Source organism: Hydra viridissima, unplaced genomic scaffold (assembly GCF_058129835.1).
Source record: "Hydra viridissima isolate aposymbiotic clone 2 unplaced genomic scaffold, HvirCarnegie_v1 scaffold_1, whole genome shotgun sequence".
Taxonomy (NCBI): Eukaryota; Metazoa; Cnidaria; class Hydrozoa; order Anthoathecata; family Hydridae; genus Hydra; species Hydra viridissima.
The window spans coordinates 7519482-7546908 of record NW_028324300.1 but is presented as its reverse complement, the minus strand read 5'-3'; the positions used below and the strand labels follow the sequence as shown (position 1 = coordinate 7546908).

General features: G+C 28.6%; 2 protein-coding genes, 2 long non-coding RNA genes and 1 pseudogene across 10 annotated transcripts in view; 2 read left to right on the top strand and 3 right to left on the bottom strand.

The window, feature by feature from the left end:
- The window catches only part of LOC149893156 (uncharacterized), a 182088-nt gene extending 164336 nt beyond the window's left edge, over window positions 1-17752 (top strand). The window contains exons 1-5 of one of the 6 annotated variants that reach the window (XR_016449300.1): window positions 13649-14345; window positions 15339-15383; window positions 15714-15810; window positions 16749-16810; window positions 17566-17752. This is a non-coding gene — a long non-coding RNA (uncharacterized LOC149893156). Of the gene's footprint in view, window positions 1-13641; window positions 14346-15338; window positions 15384-15713; window positions 15811-16716; window positions 16811-17565 lie in introns of those variants that run through there. The other 5 variants (XR_016449299.1, XR_016449304.1, XR_016449302.1 and 2 more) reach the window with 5 other exon arrangements.
- On the top strand, window positions 370-1834 carry LOC149893157 (uncharacterized). The gene is made up of 3 exons (XR_016449296.1): window positions 370-495; window positions 1279-1350; window positions 1449-1834. It is a non-coding gene; the product is annotated as an uncharacterized LOC149893157 (long non-coding RNA).
- Window positions 9133-27427, bottom strand: part of LOC149893148 (E3 SUMO-protein ligase ZBED1-like) — a 58821-nt gene continuing 40526 nt past the window's right edge. Inside the window, 7 exon segments of the mRNA XM_090076855.1 lie at window positions 9133-9679; window positions 9758-10121; window positions 10123-10167; window positions 10282-10636; window positions 10809-10882; window positions 10980-11224; window positions 11299-12829. Of these exon segments, the coding sequence (XP_089932981.1) occupies window positions 9164-9679; window positions 9758-10121; window positions 10123-10167; window positions 10282-10636; window positions 10809-10882; window positions 10980-11224; window positions 11299-11328 (1629 nt within the window). The 5' untranslated portion in view covers window positions 11329-12829 and the 3' untranslated portion in view covers window positions 9133-9163.
- On the bottom strand, window positions 18919-20477 carry LOC149893155 (uncharacterized; annotated as a pseudogene).
- On the bottom strand, window positions 23952-26191 carry LOC145181422 (uncharacterized). Of its 2 annotated transcripts, XM_090076854.1 has the most exons (4): window positions 25838-26024; window positions 25651-25764; window positions 25555-25586; window positions 23952-25479 (listed from the first exon to the last, which is right to left on the bottom strand). In XM_090076854.1, exons 2-4 carry the CDS (start codon window positions 25670-25672, stop codon window positions 23986-23988), a joined length of 1548 nt encoding a protein of 515 aa, XP_089932980.1. In that variant the 5' UTR covers window positions 25673-25764; window positions 25838-26024; the 3' UTR covers window positions 23952-23985. The 2 variants fall into 2 exon arrangements, with proteins under 2 accessions (XP_089932980.1, XP_079912641.2); XM_080056515.2 differs by having other exon boundaries at window positions 23956-25479; window positions 25555-25764; window positions 25838-26191.

The following is a 27427-nucleotide window of genomic DNA, read 5'->3' as shown; positions in this document are numbered from 1 at the left end:
ATAACGTCGTCTTCAAGATGTAATTAGCGTGTGTGAAGGTGTTAATTTTTATAGGTGTGTGTGAAGGTGTTAATTTTTATAGGTGTGTGTGAAGGTATTTATTTTTATAAATTTTTCACAAGCCATGATGGTGATGATGATGATGATGATGATGATGATGATGATGATGATGATGATGATGATGATGATGATGATGATGATGATGATGATGATGATGATGATGATGATGATGATGATGACGTCGGTGATGGTGATTTAGAACAAAAAATATTTTTTATATGCGAGGAGTGTTGTTTAGCTACCATAATCTCTTAGAACATTAAACATTTAATATGCTGCAAACTCACCATATTAAAGTCATGCTGCAAACTCACTATATTCGGTATTTTTTGAAATCCAATGCAGGCTTACCTTTTCAAGAAATGATAATTTACAATTTCAAGAATATTATATTTGTTTGTATAAGTGTATTGATGTATCTTTCGTATAATCAAGGTATATAGCGATTGAATATTTGAAATAATATTTGTTTTTTTTTTTATCATAGTTTATTTTTAAATCTGAATTTAAATTTGCTTGTTTTCTAAACTTTTAACTATTATTGTAAACCGTTAATTGTTTATAAAGTTTGTCAATAAAGTTCAGTTACTTAGCAAAAAAGATAATTTGGACAAAGTAAAAGACTCGACTATTCGTTATAGGTATAGGATAAAAATTTACCATTTTTAAAATAATAATCTCGAAGAAATAGATATGTACTTTGATTAGAAAGAAGAGTGGTCGAGTTGTTCCGATTTAAAAATTGTTTTCATGACAAGATAATTTTTTAAAATTTAAATTACATATAAGCTCGTTTACTCAAGTAAACCAGCTATTCCGTTACTTGAGTAAACGAACTAATCCGCTTACATAAAATATAAAAGTTTTTGCTAAGCTTTTCATGTAAAACAAACTTTTCATTCGGTTTTTTTCTTGCTTTAAATTTATAAAATACAAATAAATAAAAAGGCGATATCTCATGATAAAGTCAGGCAAGCAGTTAAACCTATTTACAAGAGCTTTAACTAAAAGAAAAGTTCGCCAAAATAATGGCAAAAAACGCTAGTTGATCGTTTACGTGACCGGTGTTTCTTTATACTAATTGTATTATAAAAAACACTTTTTTTGACAAGTTTCCCATCGTACTCTTTTCCATTCATTTGTAAAGTTGAATTTTTTTTTAAACTTTAAGGTAATATTTAGTACCGTCTTTATACTGAATTTTGATTATAATATTAGTCTCTTTGAGAGAAACGCGTAAAGAATATGGAATGTACTTACATGGGCCACATTATCCACATTATCCCGGAGGTATGTGATTGAATTAATATGTAAAATATAGCTCAAAAATTGAAAGAAAATTCGAGACATTTTTCTTTAAAGATAAAATTTTTTTTTTTTTCATTCAGCACCGGCGATTGGTGGAGTGGCACAATACCGTCATGAGAACTTCGATGGAGGAGTAATACGATTTCGAAAAAAGCATACTTAATAAAAAATTTTATATTTTATGCATTCTTCTACTATTTCCATTTTTTTTTTTTTTTTTTTTTTTTTTTTTTTATATAAAATAAATCTGGACACAGCCGCAACAAGACTACAACAATGCAAGAAAGAGTTCATAAGGGTGTTTTTTTTATGATTGTGCCGAAAATGCATTGAAATAGGCATCTGATTTTAATGTCCCTTGCTCAAGACAAAAAGCCGCGGAAACTTACATTCCAAGTAAATATAACCTTAGATATACTAATTACTAAAGAAGATTAAGATTCAGAATAAATGCACATATTAGTTACGAAAAATAAAAATCTCTTTTTTTTTATTTTCAAAATTCAATAAGAAATAATAAAAATATAAATAATAAAAGTTTTGTTGAGAAATTGCCATCTATAAAGGGATTTTCTTTAATATCATTTTTCTTAGAATGATTAGATCTGCTTAATTTTTCATATTTTTTTTATATTTTTAAATGACATAAAAAAAGCTTGATCCGAAGGTGATCAAGATTAACACCGATTGCGTGTTATATTATATTTTGAAGATAAACACCGCATTTGTTACTTTTTAATCAACATATAAAAAATAATATTTTTAACCTATTTACACAATTTTAATCGGTTAAAAAAAGATAAATTGGTTTTTTAATAAACATTATATGTGCTGTATATGGCACACTTATGGTAATTTGTCACACAAAAGCACCCAGACACCACAACCACGCATAATTATAGGATTGGCATGTCCAAGTTACAAAAATAATTTTAACGTAAATTTCTTCTGATCATTCTCCCCCTCTTTGATAGACTCCAGTCTATCAAACCTTTTCAATTATCGAACTCAAGAAGACACAATCTTGTAATTGGTCCTATAAATTCTTTTTCACCAATTTTAACTTTTACAACTCTTACACGTCCATCTTATCCTTCAAATACTTCTGTAATTCTACCGAGCGGCCAATGTCCTCTGGCTGTATCCGAAGAAATGACTAATACAATGTCACCTATTTTCATTTTTGGGCTTTCTTGATTCCATTTATACCGCTTTGATAAAGAGGGAAGCCATTTTCGCAACCATCTTTTCCAAAAGTGACGTAATAATTCATGTACTCGACGCCAACATGTTTTAGGATGATAATTTTTTGATTGACTTGAATCAGGAACGATTGTCCTCCCACTTGTCCAGTTAAAAAATGATTAGGAGTCAATGGAACATCATCTTTTATATCCGCACTCTGATAGGTTAATGGGGGGGGGGGGGGGGGAGTTCAGTAAACTCTCTGCACCTGTAAAAGCCGTATGGAGTTCTTCATCAGTAATATCGGCCTTTTCAAGTATTCCAGATGCTACACGTTTTGCAGCCTTGATCATTATTTCGAACACACCACCCTGATGAAGTCCTAGTGGAGCGTTAAAGTACCACTTGATTCCTTTATCAGCTGTAGAGTTGGTAATTTTATTCTTATCTAAGCCATTGACAAGTTCTTTTAGTTCACGAGATCCACTAACAAAATTTGTTCCATTGTCCGTCAAAACTTCCAGTGATAATCGTCTTCTATTCGCCATTCGAAAAAAGGCATTGAGGAATGAATTTGTATATAAACTATAAGCTATCTCGAGATGTACTGCTCGTGATAGTAAACAGGTAAACAAGCATAAGTATCTTTTTTGTCGTGTCCTTGCATAGTTACAAATGGCTCAGCAAAATCAATGCTAATTCTAGCAAACGCACGTAGCACAACGGGTACAAAAAAAAATTTCGTAAAAATGAAAAAATGATCCATCTTTTAGGCACTATCCAGCTAAGAAAATGTGAAAGTTTCAAAAAATTTGGATCGTCCAAAAAAAAGTTATCACGTTCTGAATTTTTACCTTATGAAATGGCGTTTAAAGGCCAAAAAAGACTGGATTATTTTATTCTTATTTCTTTATGAAAATATATTTTCTTTCACTATTAGTAGCTACGTTTAGAAACTTAATTTAAAAAGTAAACTTTAACAAATAGGTTTTTTTAAAAATAAATACTGGTCTCATTCTGTTTCTCTCATCTGTCCACTAGTAGGAACTGCAATTTATCTTCATGTATTATTTATAATAAACAAAATTTAGTTTTAAAACATGTCAAATGCTTATGCGAAATATCTTTAGAAAATATTGTCATAAAACTCAAAATGAAGATAAAGGGAAAAAGGATGTAAGAAAAAAAAATAATTTGAGTTTAATGTTAATTTTTTATTTTATTAGAGGAAGCTCCTGTAATCGCATGCAAAGATGTTCATTCTGCTTCTAGAGATTGTTGTTTGACAGCTACCCTAGCCAATGGTCTTGAAACGGTTGGCGGTTTTGGGATAAGCCCTTCAATTCACATGATGGTGATGCATCTCGGATATTTTGTGCACAAAAATAAGTTTATCGGAGCAGCATCTGAAGAAGGAATAGAAAGTTTTCACAGTAAATTATCGAACGAAATGACTCGACATAAGTTGTCCGGAGAAAATCGGTTGAAGAATGCTCTAAAATGGATGTGTATTGATGTTTTGTTATCGGATTCCGGTCTAATTTTATAATACTTTTGACAATCGATTTCGATGTTTCTTATTTCTTAATGATGTAGTTGATAAACTTGTTGTTTAAATTACAGTGGCATCTCTGTTTTGAAACATACAAAAAATTCAGATATACCGTATTGTGGAGCGTTCACTCCTCTTCAACTTAGTAATAGATCGTGTTATATATATATTTCAGCTACTTTTCGAGATAATCCAGAAAAAGTCTTTTTTGGCCTTTCTAAGCCATTTTATAAGGTAAAATTTCAGAACGTGATGACTTTTTTTTGGACGATCCAAATTTTTTGAAACTTTCATATTTTCTTAGCTGGATAGTGCCTAAAAGATTGTGGAAATCATTTTTTCATTTTTACGAAATTTTTTTTTTACAGTACAGCGGACTCGTTTGTGCGTAGTGGTTCCTTTAAGCGAATTGATGGCAGAGGATCCGTCAGTTGTTGAGCAGGTTTACATTTTCTTTTTCTACATTTGTTGCATTTTGATTCTGCATCGCAGGTTTCTTCTCATCCTCGTATAATCCAATATCGTTCTGATAATTTTGTTTTCCCATAACATGATTACCTTCTTCATGGTAATGTTTAACAACCAATTTTGTAGCCGCATGACCTCTCGGCAACATGATTGGATACTTAACATCGTAAGGCAAGTAGTAAGCATTTTGAAATCGACTACAAGAGCGTTATAACCCTTACAAAAAAACCTAGCGAACTTCCAATGAAAGTTCACTGGAAATGTAAAAGTTCACTGGAAATTCACCGATTTCGCTGGGTTTTCCGCAAATTTTACGACTTCGCTGGAAGTTCACTGGAAGTTTAACAAAAAACGTCATTTTATTTACAGTGATCTAATCCTTAGTGGAAATTTAGCGCTGATTTTCAATAATTGAAAACGCCGCGGGTTTCATAACTCAATATTGATATAACTTTTGCTAACATAACTTTTTTGAAATTTGACAGATATAACATCTTGAAAATTTTTTTCCAATTTCTGTAATAAAGTAAACGCTTTTTTATATCTACAGTTTCAGTTTCTATTATTTTAAGTTCTACTCAATTTCCAAAACCACAGGTATGTAATTCAGTATGTTCATTTTTATAAAAGCGAATACATATTTAACTTTATAATTTCACAAAAATTTATTACTATAAATTTCTTTATTGTAGATTATTGAACGTAATAGATAATGATCGATTTTTAATTATACATATGTTTTTGTTTTTGTAACTTATCCTTGGTTTTTAAAGTTAATTATGTTTATACCTGTTATACTATTTTATGTTTGCTTACTATTTTACTGTTTATTTTATATATGTTTTTATATAATTAATATATAATAATTATATAAAAACATATATAAAATATGTCCTTTATATGTTGTATCATTTTTTTTTTTTAGCTCCGAAGTCCCAAACGGAAAAGAATGCGTCAAGCATAGTTTAAAAGACTTAGGAACGAACTCACGAACGATTTTCTTAATTTTTTTGTTTTGTTTTGATTACTTGTCTGTGGAGAACGAACACACCGCTAAACTCATGATTTTTTCGCCTCAAAATATACTAAAATATACTAATAAATAAAATTTAAAAAAGTTTAGATAAGTTATCAGAAAAGTAAACAAATTGCATTTATTCGAAAACAAAAAATGTATGTACAGCCTTTTGGTTCTCGACTAATGAGTTACACTTTTTTTTTATTCAATTTTTTTGCAAAGTTTTTCAAACAAGCTCGAGTAAGCTTATGCAAAATGATTATGCTTTATTAAATTTTTTTGTAGATTATGTTTTATGATTTAAGTCTCTATCAAAACAAAAAAATAAAAATACAACTTATTTTCTGTTTTGTTTGTTTAAATGGTTAAAATAGAAAAAAATTTTATTTAAGCTTAAATAAATGTAAACCATTTAAATGCATCAAATAAGAACTATCATGATAATTATCTTGATCGATTTCTATATTTAAATATAGAAAATGCGTAATGTATAATAAATATCTCTACAATATGATTACATTAACTCGTACAAAATCTGAGCCATAAATATAGCCATAAGGTTAATAAAAAAAAAACATTTACTTTATATAAGTGAATTTACTTTTTATTTTCTTGTTAAAAATTTATGAAAATTTGTATTCATACTTAAGGTAGTTTATTATTTATACATTGTATTTTTATTATAAATATCGATATTTTTAAATTAATGTTATATCAAACTTTTTTTTTCCTATGTTTAATTTGTCTTATTTCGCGCTTAACGGTTTTAAATATTTAAAATGTTTATGAACGTTTTAAAAAATATATATCCTAAAAAATAAAATTCCAGCGAATTCGCTAAACTTCCATTTTTTATATATAAACATGAAAGTTAACTTTCATAGCTAATTAGCTATGAAAGATCACTGGAAGTTCACTAGAAAAGTTCACTGGGATTTCACTGGGTTTTGGAACAAGATCACAGGACGTTCGCTGGAAAAGATCATTGGAAATTTGCTGGGTTTTGGAACAATTTTTCATTAGAAGTTCACTTAGTTTTTTTGTAAGGGTCAACAAGATCTTGTAACAGTTTTACTTCGATTTCGAAAATATCCAGTCGCTTTAGCTTGCGATATAGCAGAAATGTATTTAAGAATCGGAATACATAAAGATGATCGAAGGTACCAACGAATTCTATGGAGAAATTTGGATTCAACTGCTGAGCCTGATGTGTTTCAGTTTAATCGACTGGTTTTTGGGATCAACTCAGCGCCTTTCATGACTCAATTTGTAACACAAGAACACGCAAGAAAGTATGCACAAACATTTCTTTTAGCTTCTGAAGCTGTTCTTGAAGCATGGACGACACAATAATTTCTGTAGTTGATGAAAAAGAACTCACGCTACTACGGAATGTTTGCACAAAAATGGCTTTCAAACTCGGTCGAAGTTCGTAAAGTAACACCCGAAAATGATCGTGCAGAACATATAAATTTATATTCTGGAGAATTACCTGCCATTAAAACGCTTGGAATTGTCTGGAAAGCAAAACCTGATTTACTTACTTTTCGCTACCAAAGAAAATGCGGTATATACAAAAAGATTTTTATTTAAAAAAATGGCAACTTTGTTCGATCCATTGGGTTTTTTTGTCACCATACATCGAATTTTGTCACCATACATTCGAATAAAAATAATTATGCAAGAGTTGTGGATTGACGGAATTGAGTGAGATGATCGAATTCCGGATAGGATTTTGAAAAATGTTGATCAATGGTTTCAAGAACTAAAAGATCTTTTTATGACATTCCTAGATGTTTACAAACGACTTCAACAGTTATAAATCGATCCACACACGTTTTTACAGATGCGTCTTGTAAAGCATACGGTGCTGTTGCTTATCAACAATGTTTGTATGACACAGGAGAAGTGACCTGTGTAGTCATAATATCAAAGGCCCGAGTAAGTCCATTGCAATCTATCAGTATACAAAGACTGAAGTTACTTGGAGCTGTTGTCGGTTTACGACTTGCAGAGACGATTGTTAAGACCTTGAAGCTTAAAATTAAAGACGTTACTATATGGTGTGATAGTCTTAACGTTTTATGGTGGATAAGGAATCACAGTCGAATGTTGAAACCATTTGTTGCTAATCGTGTCGGACTCATTCAATCAAAGACTGAACTAAAACAATGAAAGTACATACCTACAAAAACTAATATAGCCGACAAATTCTCTCGAGGAACATCAGTGAATGAGTTAAAAAACAATAATGTATGGTGGCATGGACCAAGTTTCCTGAATTCTTTAGAGGAAAAATGGCCTCAGAATCACGTTGAAATCACACAAGAAGCTTCAATTGAAGTAAAGAAAAGAGCTGTGTTAATGAATTTTGCATTATCTTCCGAAGTAGTAAATCAATTGCTTGATATAAATCAGTTCTCATGTCGGAAAGACTTGTCAGAGTAAACGGATGGATGTATCGATTTGTAAATAATTGTTGATGTAAAATTGATTTGCGTACGATAGGTGATATAACAGCTGATGAATATCATGAAAGCGAAAAGGAAATTATTGTTTAATTAAGAGTATAACAACCTTAAAAAAGGGAAATCAATATCACTATCAAGCAAAATAATATCTTTAAATCCACAAAGTGATGAAGATGGCTTGCAGTGACAACTCAGCCGCCACATCAGAATTCAGATACGTTTTCGTACTTCCATCGTCAAGCAATGCGTTAATTACAACTTTTTTATTTCCATTACGAAGAATAACCGGCACCGTACGAAGCGATATACAGTTCATAACGTGTTTTGAATGCAGTTGGATGTTTGATGTATGAGAGTTTTCAATTACCATGTCTTTTTTCTTGGGTTCTTTAGAAATTATCTCATTTTGACGTTTCTTTTTGTGAAGCAAACGATTGTGAGTATCTGTACAGCCGTTAATCCTACAAATGCTTGTATTCCTGCATTCCTTTGACAGATGATTAGAGTTTAAGCATCTGGGAGCTTATTCACTAAACTTTTTTTTGCGTAAGTTTAACGTAAGTTCAAAACCGTAAAAGTATTCACCAAACTTGCGCAGTTGCGCTTCAAAAAAACTTTCGTAAGTTTTTGCGTAAGTTCAACCTTAACTATCGATATTCACCAAACTCAAATGGTATTCACCAAACTTTTTAGAAACTCGCTCAGCTCAACCCAGTCGGCATATCTAGTATTAGAGATGCAAAAAAACGTGTTTTTTTCACCCAAAAAAACGTGTTTTTTTGGTTTTTTTGGGTTTTTTTTGGTTTTTTTGGAGTTTTTTTGGCTTTTACAGCTCTTTTTAGTTTTTTTGTTTACTTACTTTTAATTTTTTTTTAACTTATATAAAATGTTTAGTTTTGTTTGAGTATTTTAGATTCTATATCAAATTATATTAAAATTAATCTATTTTTATTAAAGCGTGAACAGAGTTCACAAAAGAGTTAAATTAATGATTTTTTTATTGCTAAAATAGTTAACAAACTATTTGTTCTTTTCAAAATTTGAATTCAAAAATTGATAAAAAAACAATGTTATTTTAAGTTGTTTTTTTTAAACTAAAACTCATCTACAGAAGACTTGACTAGAAAACTCTGATTCTTGGTCAAATGACTCAAATTCTTGTTCAGGTGACTCTTCATCTGAAACATTTATTGATTCGTGAGATTTATCTGAATTATTTATTGGTTCTTTAGGCAGAATTGGTTGTTGTGTTGCACGCATATCTATTGCTTCCAGTTTTAAATTTTGCAATACGAACACTAATTTTGCTGCTCTTTCATTAGTTAATCTGTTCCTTTTGGCTCTGTGAATATTTGCATAACTGCTAAAACTTCTTTCGCAAGCAGCGCTTGTAGCAGGAAGCTGAAGAATTTTTGCTGCTACTTTTGCTAATTCAGTAGATGAACATAATCCCTTCCACCAGTTTGGACCGAACGTTAAGTCAACAGCTGTCCATATAAAAGTTTTTGAAAAAACTCCTCCTTTACATTGATAATTTGCTAAATCAGCCATCAAAATATCTATTTTGATATTAGGTGAGTTTACAGCAATTGAATATATCACTTCACATGCATCAATCTGTTAAAAAAATTTTGATATGAATTAATGGTTTTACTTGGTTTAATAAAAATAAACAAAAGTTACTAATAATTTAACCTTTTGTTCCCCATTTAAATATCTTCCTTGATATTTGGGGTCAAGTAGATTAGCAGCCATATGAACTTTTGTTAAGCAAAATTTTTTTCTTTTAGCAAATAGTTCTTTCATTTCTATTTCCTCTTTTTTTGTTAAAGGACTGCTTACTATGTTTTGAGTAATATTATTTTCTAAATTATAAAAGATTTCAACTATAGATGACAACATTGGGCTGTCGGCTTCTGTTATCTTGATTGCATCAGCTATTGGTGCTAGCAGCTTTAAAAATCCTTGAACATTATCCCAAAAAATATCTGATAACAAGCTATTTTTTGCTGTAGAATTCAATACACATCACTCAGAGATGGCCAAAGATTTTAAAGACTTTATTTTTCTGTATACTCTCAAGACACGCCACAGTGGAACCCCATCTATTAATAAATAGATTTTAATCACATATCCTAATTTAATAATATAAAATTCGAAATAAAATAGATTACTATATAAAACTACGTTTTAATTAATTGTATAAAAATAATAATTACCTGGTCTTTACCGGTAGTTTTAATGAAATGTTTGAATCAACAGTTGATTTTTGAATTTCTTTAAATATTGCACCTATTATGTGAGAGTTTTTGATTTCCTTTACAATATCTGTTGCTTGTGACATTAACACACAAAGAGTAGGTATTTTTATAAAATCATTAAAAAGCAAATTGAGACCATGAGATATACATCCATAGCAATTAAGAAGAGGATAGCTGATTTTTAATAGTTTCCATACCTTTTTCATGTTTGCTGCATTGTCTATTACTATTCCCATAACTTTTTTAGGATTAATTTCTTCTAATACCCTCCTTATTTCATCTGCTATGTATTCCCCAGAATGACTTGATGAACCTGAAAATTATTACTTTCATGTAAATACTTTACAAACTGTTCAGTTATAAAATTAAAAGTTTTGAGCATGAAGAAATAAGTTACGATTTGGGAGAGAGTTAAAAACAATTTTTTTAAAAAATGTATTTATTATTTATTCTTTAAAATAAATATAAATTTATGTAAATTTTACCTGAAGGTAGTGATTTCCATAAAATAGGCAATGATGAAGGCAATGTCAACACAAAGTTAATAATTGCTTCATTTCTGCAAAATGTAAATAGTTTTCAAGTTTTAATTTTTAAATTATTTGCATAAACAATACATTAGTATTTTTGTATAAATTTATTAAACAAGTACCAACCTAATATTACTCCATCCATCACACATAAGTCCTACAGAATCTGCTATTGCAATTGATTCTTTAACATTGCTTGATATTCTATTGAATTCTTTATCCAAAAGTGTGTTTGACACTTCATACCTTGATGGGAGCTGATAAGCTGGGCGTAAGTTTTTCAAAAAGGTTTTCCAGTATTTATTATCAACTAAACTCATGGGTGACCCACTTACGTAAATAGCTCTAGATAGATGTGCATCAATTGATTCCTATGACAATAATAATCTTAGATAAACAATTAAAAACAAATATGCTATACAAAAAAAAAAAAAAATGCTGATACCTTTTCATATTGTTTCATGCTATCAAACATTGAACAGGATTTACCACTTTTAGAAATTGGTTCAGAATTTTTTTAAGGGTCTGAAATAATGCTTGTGACATTTGTACTATTACTTGAAATAAGGTTTTTAAATTTACATGTTGCTTTTCTTTGTATTTTTTCTGTCGTGATTTTTTTTGACATGATTGTGTCATCATTTAAAAGTTTGTATTTGACTTCAACTGGACATTTTTTACATTTCTTAATATGCATGGCCATACGTGTTCCACTTTTTGACATAACATCATTGCAAAAAGAACATTAAACTCTTTCCATTTTGCTCACCTGGCTTGCTGGCTTAAACAAAATGCTCACAGATGTTTTCTTTCTACCCCCAGTGTGGCCACAGACTACTCTTTTATTACTACTCATTACTGTGTTTTAATCAAAATGATGGGATTATTTTGATTAGAAATCTGCTTAATGCTTACAATACCTTATAAAGGCTATATTCTAAAATATTTTCATAATTCAGTTATACTATCAAAAAAAATAATAATAATTGTATTACTAAAAATTTACTTTACTACAAATTATGAAAGGGAAAATTAAAAAATAAAAATACTACAACACACTTATGCAACATTTATAACATGATTTAAAGTACTATTTCCACTTTCTGAAATTAAATAATGGCAAATTTAACTTATTTGCAATTGCAGAAATAAAGTTAAAAAACAAAAAGCATAAAATAAGATAGCAAAATTTGAAAAAATTAAAACTATGCAAACTTATACAATACATATACATTTTGCAATGCAGCGTTATTTTATTTATAAATTAAAAAACATAAATTAAAAAAGGTCTCATTCATTCTACAAATTACAAAAATTCGCTCATTCTGTTGAAAAATTTGTTTTTAATGTTGAAGAAAAACTGTTTCGAACTCAAAAAACATATCTACATAAAAAAACAAACAAAAAAGACAAATCTCCTTTACTTATGTCTCTGTATTTTACAAGAAAAATGTTTCTTCAAAAAATTTTTTTAATTTTTGTTTAGCTTATCATAAGTAAGTCATTGAAAAACAATAATAATTAATCTGCTGATAATAATTAATGTTATTTGATGAACATTTGAAGAGCTTGTAAAACAAGACAGATAAATGGTATGTTAAATAAGAGAATGACAAAGTGTTTTAATATCACCCAAAAACACACTTTTGAGGTGATATTTATTTAAATGTTTAAGGTGTTAAAGTAGTTAGTTAAAAAAATACAAAAAAAAAAAATTTGTGGGGATCTGCTACTTTATGAACTTTAAAGGCAATAATAACAAAATCTTATGTTAAATAAAGGAATGAATATTCTCTTTTAGTAAATAACACTTAAAAACAAATTTTTAAAATTATTTCAGTGTTTAAAAGAAGAAAAAGAGTAGTTTAAAAAAAACAACCAAAAAAACCAAAAAACGAAGCAGTTGGTTTTTTTGGCCAAAAAAACCGGTTTTTTTGCAAAAAAACAAGAACCAAAAAAACGACTCACATCTCTATCTAATATTGTAAATACTCGGAGTATTGATCGCGTATAACATACCGCCGTTGATACCAGAAAAATACGCATTTTGTTTTAAGTTTCGAATTCGAGTTCAATACTACTTATTTATCAAAAACACGTATTATATAATACAGGGCTGTGGAGTCGGAGTCGGAGTCGGAGTCGTGGAGTCGGAGTCGGAAAAATTGACCGACTCCGACTCAGGTTTAAAAAAAATCTTTCAAAGTTTCATAGTTTTCATAAGGATTTTATAGATGTTAAAAAACTACAAGTCCCAGGATGGTCTGAAAGCTGTAGGATATCCAGACACAATGGGAATTGAAGTTTGCAACAACTGGAGGACAAGGAGTTTGAGATGTGTTTTTTTAGGCCTTTAAAACAGTGATAAGCAATAGGGTATTTTGCTGCTTATCACTGAGAATCATATATCACCTCCCTTGCGCTCTCCTCTACCTTCCCTTAAACTATATAACTTCATGATCCCCTTACTCCCGACTTAAATTGTCTGGCACTGTGCTACATATTCTTAGTAGAAAGCTAGGCGTGCCACCACCAAGCACCAAAAAGTTGCTCCACAAACAGAAAGACTGTAAGTATTCAATTAACTTTGTTTCTCTGGAGAGAGAGAATATTAGAAAATTAGTGATTGAAGAAGCTGTTAAACAAAAAGAAGAACTTAATGAATGTCTCAAGGGACGCTTTGTGTTTCTTAACAGAGTGAACTATTTTGCAATCAATGTTTAATTCTTTTTTGAAAAAAATGAAGCAGTTGCCAAGACATTGGCAGTAAAAGACGCCAAAACTAATCACACCAGCGAATTTCTCCAGGTCTTAGTAGAAAAGATTCTTAAAGAATATGAACTTAAAGAAGAAGAAATTCTTTCATGTTTGAAATATTGTCCAACTGACAATATTTCAAACATGATTTTGACAAATTCATAATGTTATTAGCGACTGCATAAGAGTTTATTGCATAACAAGAGTTCAGAAAAGTTGTTTGTTCAGAAATTGTTTTCTAATAAATATTGTTTAAAGCACTAAGTAGTTGGATTATTTGTATCAGTGATGAAACAGCCAATGTTAACATTTTACTACAGTTATTTGTTGTTACAAACAAATAACTGTACTAAAACAAACAACTATTTGTTATTACAAATTGGTTACTTATGAAGGAGTCGGAGTCGGGAGTCGGAGTCGGTCCATGATAAAATCAAGGAGTCGGAGTCGGAACAGCAGCTTGCCGACTCCACAGCCCTGATATAATATTTGATCGAAATCGGGTACGATATCGTACCCGATCTCGATCAAATATCAACATATAATGGTTAAACGAAAATCTTTGCTTTAAAGCGCATGCTTAAACTAAAATTGCGAAAGCAAAATTTAAGAGAAAAAGGTTTCTCTTGAGAAATTTAGTAAAAAGCTTGTCTTGAATGGAAAGGAATCGTCAGGAATACATGAAAAGTTATATGAAGAGATATCGTTCTGCTAAAGCAGTATCACATATCTCCAGTACAGTTTTTACTGATTATCAGTGCAATATTTACTTATTTTTATCAGATATAGATTATATATAGAATTTTTTGTTCTGTTTTAGAAAATTTAGAAAAATAAATTAAAATTTCGAGCCAACACTGACATTTTATTGTTGCTAAACGTTAAATTTTGTTATAAGGATTTCAGTTCTTCTATCTGTTTTTTGTTCTTTATTCGAAAAGTATTTGGTTTAAATTAAATATGATTATAATTTGATATTTTATTACAAAATGTCTTTATATATGAATATATATATGAATCTTTTTAGATTTTTTCATGTTATTTTTAAATTTTTTGTTCGCGCAATTCAAGTTATATATGTTGATAGTTTGCATATATGTTTATATTATGTTTAAAGTTAAAAAGTTTTTGATTAATATATGTATGTGGTAATGTGTGTTATATAATTGTTTTATAAATGTGTTTTCAAAATAGTATAAAATGTATCTATTGTGTATATAAATATTATATGAGGTGTTTATATATATTATATAAAGTTAAATAAATATATTGTGTTTTATAGTTAGTATATATGTTTATATTATGTTGTTTACATGTTTTCAAAGTGTGTGACTTGGCAAACGTGTTGAGCAAGATTTTGCATAAAGTTGTTATTTATGTTACTAATGTTGTTACATTTGGCTTACCTTTATGTTGGTGTCTATTGTTAAAAATTATAAGTGGTTTTATTATTGAAACTCACTGCTTTTAATCCTTTACTAAAAGGCACTCAATAAAAATCATTTTGCCGTATATACATTTTGTTTATATCTCAATTTGAATTTTTAGAACCATGACATACCAACATGAATTGTTTTCTAAAAGCTAATATGAAATAGCAATATTTAACAACTACTACTCTCTTATCATGACATCTTATCTCTATCAGATATATTGATTTATGATTCATATATGATGTTTTTCTTTGTATTTACTTATCCACTTATCCATTACATTTTTTTGTTTTAGATTTATCATATGATGGATTTATACAATATAAAAGAACGAATATATGTAAATTTATATTAATTTTCTAAAAACATCTGCTAATAATTAGTCCAGTCAACGTTCAAACTTCAATGTTGCATATGTCATTTTTAAGTAGTTTCTAGGCTTTTCTAAATGTGTTTCTTATTCACATGGTTTTACAAGCAAAGTCTGCAAGCAAATTTGAGCTGAAAATTTTTTTTTAGCCTTTAAGGAAAATTGGCGTTATTCTTTAATTTAATTTGCTTAAATATTCTAATAAATAAATGTTTGTTTGTTCTTGGTTTTTTACTTATCTGTTTTCAGATTCTTATAAACTAGGCAGTTCAGCTAAGCAAGTTTTGTTTTATTTTTTAGTGCAATTGGAAAGAGCTGAAAGTTATTTTTTAGAGCAATTGAAAAGAACTGAAGTGCTTTTTAGTTACTTCACACAGTGTAACTGATACTGATTTGAGTAAGTTTACAATTTTGTTTTATTTTATATTGGATTTACTTCATACTAGATATATACTTTGTGTATTTAACATGGAAAACTGACTGTAATCTATTGACATGAAAGTTTATAAACATAAATCTGCCTATATTTCAGTATATTTTATATTTCTCTGTATCTATATAATTATTCTTTCTTAGAAAAAGTAACAGAATAGAAAAAATAAAAAAATTCCTTTAGAAAGTAGCTGAAAAAAAAAGATGATATTTTTCGATTGCAGTCTAGATTCTTTGTTGAATTAAAAATAATTGATGTAAATAAATATTGTTTAATATTTTTGATAAATGACTAATGTGTATAAACATATAAAAAGATATGGACTTCAATAAATCTTAAGTTTAAATAAAGTCTTTGATTAGAAAAGATCACAATTTGTAAGGTTCCTTTACGTTCATTCATTCAGTTGTAACAATAGTAAGATTACTGGTAATGATAATAGTGAAATTGAAATAGATAGTATTAGGCTCAACGAAGTTATTAATGTAAATGCTAATAGGCAACTTGAAAAAAGTTGTCAAATGAAAAAAATAGATCTAGGCTGGCTGAAATTAATCGTTGTTAAAATGTAAGAAATGCTGCTCGGTGAGAGAAAACTTACTTGACAGAATTCAGTGTCAAGAAGTGTTAATGTCTGTTATTTTGATTTTACTTTAGACACTTTAGAACAAAGCAAAGTATGAGTTTAACTCTTTATAGTAACAATTAACACTTTTAAATTTAGATAATTTAAATTTTTTTACAATTTCATAATCATGTTCTTTTTTTCTTATCTTTTTTTTTTTTTTTTTTTTTCTAGTTTTCTTCTCTTTGTCATCTCTTGATTAGTTAGCTTACTGTTGAAACATGGTTTTAATTTTGTAAATTTAGTATGATGTGATGTTTACTCTATTAATCATTAGTCAACAGTTAAAGAGAAGCTGGAGCTTAATTAAGAAATGCTGGAAATTAGCTTTTAATCAAGGTAAAAATAATTTTGTTTACTAATAACATAATAAAACCAGTTACTACTATTTATTCTGTGTTTTTTTTACTTTCGTTAACATGCTGCTTTGGAAACACTTTCTTTCTCTCCCTCTCTCTTTAAGATGAGAGGGAGATTTAACAAAACTTATGTAATTACTGAGCTCTTATGTATTTCTTAATACCACAAATGATAATGAGCAATTATAAGAAATATTTTACGAGTTGCTTACTATTTTATGATATAGTTGCTCAAATTGTTTAACTATAATTGTCCCTTGATTGTTCAAATATTGTAATAAATAAAATCTTTTTAGTCCAAGTATTTAAGTTAATAAAATATCTTACTAAGTTGTGGTGTTATTTGCTAGTGTTACTACATTGTGTTGTCTAGCCTTTTTATAATCTTGTTATTGTTATTATTATTATTATTATTATTATTATTATTATTATTATTATTATTATTATTATTATTATTATTATTATTATTATTATTATTGTTATTGTTTTTTATTATTATTATTATTATTATTGTTGTTGTTGTTGTTGTTGTTGTTGTTGTTGTTGTTGTTTTTATTATTATTATTATTATTATTATTATTATTATTATTATTATTATTATTATTATTATTATTATTATTATTATTATTATTATTATTATCATTATATTATCCTAATTCAACTAACAATAAAATGCAAATAGTGCTTTTGTAATTAAAAATTGTAATTTTTTTTTCTTTTCATTTCTTTTTTTAGGTATTTGCAGGCTTTACTTGACTTCTCTTTTCTGGTACAGTTGTGACAGATTTTAAAAAGTGCTCAACTTATGTTAATGCGGTCTTTATGTCGTTAACTATAAGCAATGACGTTGCTGTCAGGGAATCAAAGTTAAAATATTTATAGATAAATTTGTATTTAGTTGTTTAGATAATATATCAAATTATTAATGTGTTTTTATTGTTATTAATGATTTGATAACTCATAAATCGTATTACGGGTCGTTTACTGCTAGTCATTATCACTATGTTATGAGTTCATATTAGTTAATAAAATTGTAATGAATATTCTCTGGTTATCGTGTTTTATACGTGTTTACAAGAGTTTTATGGTCAGTAGGCGTCGTATTGTATACCTGTCTTAATACGCATCCGATGTCTATTTTCAATGCGCATTCGACACGATAAAATGGCTAACATATATTCGTAAATAACGCGTATTCTGGAAAGTTTTAAATGCGCATGTAATACCAGGAAAATATCGTATTGAATATTCTCTGGTTATCGTGTTTTACATGTTTTTACAAGAGTTTCAAATGCGAGTTTGATACTCAGTAGGCGTCGTATTGTATACCAGTCTTAATACGCATCTAATGCGTGTTCGACACGATAAAATGGCTAACATACACACCACAACGATACGTAATTAAACGAGTTTCTAATGCGTATTTACAACTAAATTTTAAGGGTCTGCGTATCGTTATTATTTTGAACCGACAACGATATGAAACGATAACGATATCAAACGATATGAGTTTGTCCATGAAACGATAATATCGGTTTAGTTATCGTTTGAAACGATAACCAAACGATAACTTATCGATTGAAACGATATTATCGGCTTTTTTTTATCGGTTTATCGGAATACATAAAAATAACGAGAATACCGATATTTATCGGTATAATAACGATAATTTTTACAATATTCCAATTTTTTTTTTTAAAAATGCCAAATTTTAGTTCAAATATATAATAAATCTTCAAGTCGAGTCAAGATGTCGTTTTGCCTATCTTTACCGGTTTTAAAAGTTAATCCTTCCCAATTCTATATATTATCTAGATGTCTAACTTCACAAAAATTCGTAAAGAAAAAGTGAAGAAAAAATGAAGCAACATTGTTCTCCAAATTGACCCCCAGGTTGAAACTCTCCCCACTCCTGATTTTTTTACATTTAATCAATCATAAACATTAGTAAACACAATATATGTTGTCAAAAAAATCTGAACTAAAAGCTAAATATGTATATCTCCAAAATTAAATTGCATAATTTTTAGCTTTTTTTCTTCCAAAGTTTTAATAAAGTCAGCCATTATGGTAGTCAAAATAACCCATTAATATTTATTTATTTCATCAAAAAAAACATAATATAAATACATTTGTATCACAAATGATATATAAGTTAATGCTTGTTTAAATTAAATTTTACCACAGAAGCGTTTAGCTCTCCATAACTTTTTTGTCCTATGTTTCTTTTATAGTTCATCCAAGGTTTTTTTAAATTTGTGATGAACTGATTCACCACATTGTTCTGCATAGCTACCTAAGCTAATATTATTGCAATCTACAAAGGTGAGAATGTGACACACTAAAATATGTATTTTTCGTGAAACTGTCATAGCCAAATACATCTTTTGTATATAGTTGAAGACCAGATAATGAACTTTTGAAATCTTCAATTTTAACAGAAATATCTGTACCCATTTCCAAACCAAAAACAGCTGATTTCACTAATGAAAACTTACGCAGGCAATTCATTTTTGGTAAAAAATTGATTGCTGCAGTTCAGGTAACATCCCTCTCCAAAATATCTAAATGGGGCATAAATAAATTATCATTGTTTCCATCTAAACCTACACCATGATACGCTCTCAATAATATGTAATGTGTTTTCAACCAGCTTTGAAAAACTGATTAAACATATTAAAGCAAAGTACAAAGTTTATCCACAACTCCCATCATAATGTGAAGCTCAGGTGGAGGAACAATGTATTCAAGAAAATTTTATTGATCTTCTTTTAAGTAAATGAAACAAGGATTTATTACATTTTTGTATTCCTGTATTTTCAATCTTTTTTTTCCACCATATACATATTGATCATAAAATAAGTCTATGGAGCCCAACGTTCTAAGTTTTTCTGCTTCAAGGGAGCATTCTCCTTCACAATACAGACAGGCATATTTACCAGAGTGACTTGAAAGTTCTAAAAACACTATTTGCACACTTTAGGTCAAATGCCATACTGAAGTTTACTTCTTCAAGTTGAAGAAGTGCCAATAATTTTTGGAGATTGCCATTATTCTCTAAGACCATCTCCACAATGGCAAGAATATAGCATTGCTTGACACCAGAATCTTCATATATTTCAAAGGAAGAATAATGATTTTTTGGATCAAAAACAATAATAACTTTTAAGAAGTTTTGACCACCATTTAAAGATATTCAGAGTTTCCTGCAATTCAGTCATTTTAACATTAATAATCGATTCTACAGCACTTGTTAGATTCCTGTGTAAAGTAGAACATGATTTTTTGGTTTTATTTTTAGAGAGTTCTAATGTATTTGATAGCTCCATAATATTTTGGAACAAGATATGATTAACTTTCTTTCTTTTTGACTTAATTTCATTTACTCCAACTGTAACAGAGAAAAGATTTCCACCTGTAGACATCTTAAACTGCTCTACACTTACAATGCTTTCACTCTCCATTTTATGCTTTAACAATCCAGATGGTACTTGTTCTGCATGTTTATCTCCAAGTGATTCACTAATATCTACTATATTGGTTACAGCTTTACTTTTGCAACAATCATGAGAAACTCCTCTAAAATTAGTAGTAAGAATTTTATAACAGTTTTTGAAATAAGTAAAAACAATAAAAAATATATTGAATCAAACTATAAAATAGCATAAAGAGAAAAAATGTTTTAACTGATCTTATTTTAACCTTATTTTTAAATTATAAAATCATAAATATAAATAATCTATACTAAGATTTAAATAGCAGAGTCCACAGATTTTTTCAGCTACATTTAAAGTATATGACCCTGGCTAATTATTTGTCTGGATACATATCAGAGGTTTGCCTGATAGTACTCCTATTTACCTGAAATACATTACTTTCTATCAAATACATTATTCTACCTGAAGTATATTATATAATATCAACATGTATGTGTGTGTGTTAATATATATATATATATATATATATATATATATATATATATATATATATATATATATATATACACTGTGTGACAAAAGTTATCGTACACTTTAAAAAATTACTAACTCTTAATTTAGAATAAAAGAAATGCAAGGAACAAGTTAAAAACTGAATAAAAACTATTTGATTTATAATTATTTAAACAAAAATTGAAAAAACAGAACAAGAAAAAAATTTTATTTTAATATCTTGATGAAAAAGCAAGAAAAGTAACAAAAAGAAGGTGACAAAAGTTATCGTACGCTTTCAAAATAGTACACTTTGTTAAATATTATGGGATCTAAACTTATATTTTAGTATCGTGTATTTTGTCCTTTAGCTTTTACAACAGCAGCAAGACGTCTTGGCATCGATTCAACAAGTTTTTTTGTAATAGACGGATCGATTGATTCCCACGTCTTTACAATTTGGACTTTTAATTGTTCAATGGTGTTTATACCTGTTCTATCTATTCGTCTATCAATTTCATCCCATAAATGTTCTATTACATTCAAATCAGGGCTTTGAGGTGGATGATTTTGTATGTCCCAACCTTTTTTTTCCATAAATTCCATTACATCTTTGGCCTTATGTTTGGGATCGTTATCTTGAAGAAAAACGAAGTCATCACCAATACCAAGATTACGTGCTGATTGTTCAACATTTTCTTTAATAATACGTTTATAGTAATGTTTATCCATATTTCCTTCAATAAATACTAACTTTCCAACACCTGTTGCCGACATACATCCCCAAACCGTTACTGATCCATTTCACTGATCTCAAAATATAACTGGATAGCGTATTCAATTGCCTTTTTCAAAAAAAATTGAAGCCAAAATTGGCCTCCCAAGATGGCGGCGATCGGAGCTCCTAGCGGTGATCGATGTACATTTTATAAGGCTTTTTACAGAAATATTAAAGAAAATAAATAGAGTTTTGAAAGAAAAACTTGACTATGAAACAAAGTTTTAATGACTTTAAAGAAATGAAATGATTTCTAAAAAATCAGACAATTAATTAAAAATCAGTAATTATTTTGATACTAAGGTACAAAATATTCGATACTTTACGATTAAATATTTACTTTACGATTAAATAATATTTATGCATAATCTATGTACCTTTTAGTTCTTAGTTACCCAATGCAGTGTGCTAGAAGGTTAATAACATGACTGTATGGTAAGCGGCAGTGGTGTCTACTTACAATTTTGACAAATTTTATATTTTCAATTTTTGTAGCAAGATACCAGATATGTACATGCTGCATGAACTATTAGCTGAGTGCTGTGAGTACACACAACTCAGGGGTTCCTTCTAGGATTATTTAATACATATATGTAATTAATAGATATAGTATTTAATAAAAATATTAAGTACAAAATATTATTTTTTAATATGTAATTTTACTTATATATTATTCTTTGTAATATTTTAGCTCTCAATAATTGAGTCAATTGTTTTTAACTTGTTATTCAAAACAAATCATTAAGGGAATGTTTTGATAACATATATTTTGTATGTTATCAAACATTATCAACATTATGTATCTTATCAAAAAATTTATGATACGTAAATTTACAATAAACTATCTGCATTAAATGTTGGAATGGATTAGTACTTTCTTATCATTTCGAACAAACCAGTTTTTTAAAATTCAAAGACAGAGGATGTTTAATTAAACCAACTAAAAGTGTTACTATCATATGCGAAGAAACTGAAAGATGTTTCCAAAGGTTGCTTGCCTCAATAAATGGCAACCTTCCAAATGAAATAGGAATTCAAAATGCCATTTCTGGTGCTGTTTTGAGATCAGTTGATTACTCAAAAATATTTAATGAGCAAACATCTCATATGTTTGACTCAGCTATAACTGATAACCATTTATTTGCACTGATTAAACTTATTTCAGAAAACTATGCAAATATATATCTTTATCAACTGGGTAAAAAACAAACTGCCAAAATAACTGGAAAAAAGCTTAGAAAGCAATTAACAAAACTTATCCTATTCAAAAACCAATCAAAAATATTTTTATGATATGATACAATATGATATATATATATATATATATATATATATATATATATATATATATATATATATAATAACTCTAGAAGGAACCTCTGAGTTGTGTGTAATCACAGCGCTCAGCTAATAGTTCATGCAGCATTTATAATTTTTTAGTGCCTATCTGATGAACTAATGCCTAAAAAACATTTTATCAGCTGCCTACCATGCTGTTGTGTTATTAACCTTCTAGCACACAGCATTGGGTAGTTAAGAACTAAAAGGTACATAAATTATATAACAAATGCTAACTATTTGAAACTTGAGATTTCTGCACAAGCAAACAAATACTTTTTCTTTACTTTTATTAAACAAACTAAATTTAAGCAAATTAAAATTAAAATTTGTACTTAGTTTTACTGAGAATTTTTATTTTATTATATCTATTCTAAAAAACGAAAAACAGAAAGTTAATATAGAGCAACTTATTGTACACTGTGAACCAGAGAGACCGCCAGGTTTTATGTCGTGGCACTCATGTAAAACCTTTTGAACATTAAAGTATTTGTCCTGTAGGTTTCGAAAAGTTAGTTTTTAAAATCTGGACAAAGTGCTAAAGGTCAAAAACGGGGCAAAAGGGTAAGCCTGAGGGGTTTTTGGCCCATTTATAAAATTAAAAGTCGTTTTTTTTTTAATATTATTAAATTTTTGGTTGTATCTGTTACATCAAATTGTTTAAATTTTTTAATATGGAAATTGTACTCTGAAAAAAATAAGCATAAATGTTTTTATTTAATTTCATACATAAGTAACATCTACAACAGCACAGTTATAAATATCTGTAACAGTACATTCATGCCAATATATGTATACACTTATGATTAATATGAATTTATATACATCCATTTAAATACTTAAATAAATGTACACACAGACATGAATATACATATTTTCCTAAGTATGCATAAAAATATATACTTGCATATTTATTTATCATGTATAAATGTATATATGTTTATATATCATTTACATGTATATATGTGTACACACATCTGTGGATTGATAAAAGAAGTGAATTAATAAAAGTATATATTAATATATATATATATATATATATATATATATATATATATATATATATATATATATATATATATACAGATATAAACATAAATATAATCAAAATTAAATTCTTTTTGCTCCAAAATCTACCACTGCTGATAATAGCCTGTCACCATGATCTGGATGCTCTTTTTGTCTCTTAAATCTATTCCATGTTGGTTTAAACTTTGCATGAATACTTTCCCCACATTGTTCAGCAAAGTTTCCTAATCCTTTGTTATGGTATTCCACATATGGCTGTACATGACACAGTAGAATGTGAACTTTCCATGTTGTATTAATTTTTTTATTTAAATTTAATGCAACCTCTTGTGCAGAAAGAAATGAACTTTTTAACTTTGTTATTGCTTCTTTGATGCCAGGTTGTAACTTGCTAGAAAAACAACTATTTTTTACATTACGAAAATCTTTTAAACACTGAACAATTGGAACCAAACATGTAAATGACTCTAACATTTTTATTTCAAGGGAATCTAAGTTTTCTAATATTTTGTTTGAATTATTTCCGTCCCAGCCTCTACCTTGATAGCCTCTCTGAATGACATTTTTCGACTTTAGCCAATCATCAAATCCTGGCCAGACATCCAACAAAAAATTTCCTAGCAGTGAAACAAAACCAATTAATAAATGAAGTTCAGGTGGAGGAACTAGTTGCTCAATTAATGTATCTGGATCTAGATCAATATACAAAATTCGAGGATTAATGCAGTTCATGAAGTCTTTCATGGATGGTTTAACTGATTTATTTTCTAAATACTTATTGTACCAATAATCAATGCTGCCAAGAGTTCGTTTTTTCCCTGAATCTAATTTGGATATTCCCTCACACCATAAACAAGCTCTTTTCCCAGAATGCCCAGAAAAGCCAAATAATGCATTTCCACATTTTAGATCAAAAGCAACATAAAAATTGACACATTGCAAATTTAACTTTTCTATAATTTGCCTCAAATTATAATTAGATTCAGGAATGTCTTCAACAATAGCTAGAAATTGTGATCGTTGTACACCACTATTCAAAAACTCATCTGAATCATCATTATTCTTATGACAATCAAAGATATTGATAATCACTTTAAAAAATGAACCACCACCATCCAATGAAATTCTTATAAAGGCTGAAGTTGGATCTAAACCACGTAATTTTAACAACTCTAGCACAAAATCTGATGTATTTTGAACATAAACAAGATCTCTTAAAGTTACATGTCCTATACTGTCAACAAATGCACACTTCTGTACATAGTAGTAATTAGAAATATAATCTTCTAATTCAGAAAGACGACCAAAAATATTAGGCTCTATGGATAGTTTACTTCCTAAACCTTTGCGTAGAGTAGCAACCATCTCTTTTGTTTTTCTATTTGACAGCTCTAGTACAACCTGTAATTGCTTGATTATTTCAAGGGAAAGCTGCTGGATAGAACTTCTTTTTGCTTTATTTTCTGGTGTGCCAATTGTGACTTTAAGAGGATTTCCTCCTGTAGACAAACAAAAAGTAGATCCATCAATCAAATTTTCTGAAGCCATTTTACTTTTTATGATTCCAGAAGCAACCTAAATATAATTTGTACTAAAATATAACTTTTGTAGTTAATATTTATGTACTATCACCAAAAACTTTTTTTTTACCTGCTCAGCTTGAAGAGAACCTAGTAGGAATGCTAATGAAATAATATTAGTCACTGCACTGGTGGGTTTACAGTTATGAGGATAACCAGGTGCAAGATATGTATAGCAAAAAGAACATAAGCTTGATTCAGATTTAGGTAAATTGATTGTCTCATCTTGAAGAGTGGCATTGGCACTGGAAGAACTTCTCAAAAGAGTTTTCCACTCAACCTAAATAAAGGAACTTTTATGAAAAAGAAAGTAAGAATAATAAAAATTAGGACATAAAAATCATTAAATATACTTTGGCTACTTTAGCTCCCCATTCACCACGAGGCGAATCTCCCTTTTTAAGTCTATAAAGATTTCTTCTGCACCCAGAACAAACAACTGATGTATAGCATTCGTTTTTCATCGAATATCCTGGAAAGATAAACAGCTGAATTTGTTCCTCTAAGTTTTTATTCATCTTTTTTAATGATGTAGATCTTTCGCCATACTTTTCCCAGCAGCAACAACAAGTAGAATTCATAGTTATTTAAAGAAAATACTTATAGCAATAAGATTAAGCGATTGAACCTTCCGAAATTTAAAACTATTTAACTACCGAACTGAACTATTTTCTCCTTTATGAAATATATTAGTTTAGTTAAAATAGGGGGTAAATTAGGTAAAGTTTTATGTAATAATTGCATTAGTTAAAAGTTTTAGATAAAATAAAAATTAAAACATTTAATTTATTTTTTATTAAAGTTTTTATTATATAATTATTAAAGATGCATGAAGTTGGATGCATTATACTAAAAAATAAATGTTATGAAATAAATTAAGAAACCTCCTTTATAAAAATTTTTTTTTAGTGGTTTCCAGTGATAAAAAAAATTTTTATTCAATTTTTTAAGTTAGAGATTCGGCAAAAAATTAAAAAATTTTATTACAATTTTAGAATATAGTTATATCTAAAATTGTATGATAGCAACGCATTTTGATTTCAGAAATAATTTTTTTTGAAACAATATGGATAATACTATTACATAGTAAGGATTTGGTTTGAGTGCCACGACATAAAACCTGGCGGTCTCTTTAGTTCACAGTGTGTAAGAATATGTTTTGTTAAATAAAAAAATCGCAGTGGCTACGGTACCGGCTGCTGGATCTTTAGCTCTGGCAGCTAGAGTACCGGCTGGTCTGGGTTCTAGCCAATGACGATGACGTAACTTTTAGTTGGTTTACTTAACATCCGGAATTAGAAACTGGTAGTTCTACGAAACCGGCTGGTATTATTTATTTTGATGAAAATGGATATTGGAAATCTGTTTAATTGTTTTAATAATCCTTAATAAATATAAAAAAAAATTTTAATTTATATTTTTATATTTTAGTTATTTGTTAAACTTTACTTGGAATATTTTACTTGTTAAATTTTACTTATTAAACGTTAAAACCAGCAGCCGGTTTCTTAGCCATTGATGATTTAAAACCGGCTTCTGATTCAGTAAAATTTACTGACAAATAATCAACTTAATCGTTAGTACTATCCGCTCTGATTGTTAGTAGAATGAATTTAGGAGATATTTTTAATAATTTTAATGAGCTTCAGCTAACAATTAAAGAATATGAAAAATCAAGATTTGCATCTCTTTATGTTCGAGATAGTCGAACAATTTAGCGTTTGTTATAAAAAAAGCAAAGTTTTCTTATTGTAAAACAGAAAAAATTGGGTTTTTTTAAATTTGTGAGTTGCATGGTAACTTAAAAGACTTTGTCACGATGTGGTTATATGTATCGAAGCTCAACCGATTTTCTAAAGTTTAATTTAAGCAAAAATGAGCCCTAGCCTTTGTGCGCGAACATGTTTTGCAGTAATTATTGGCTTTATTCTAACCCCAACTCT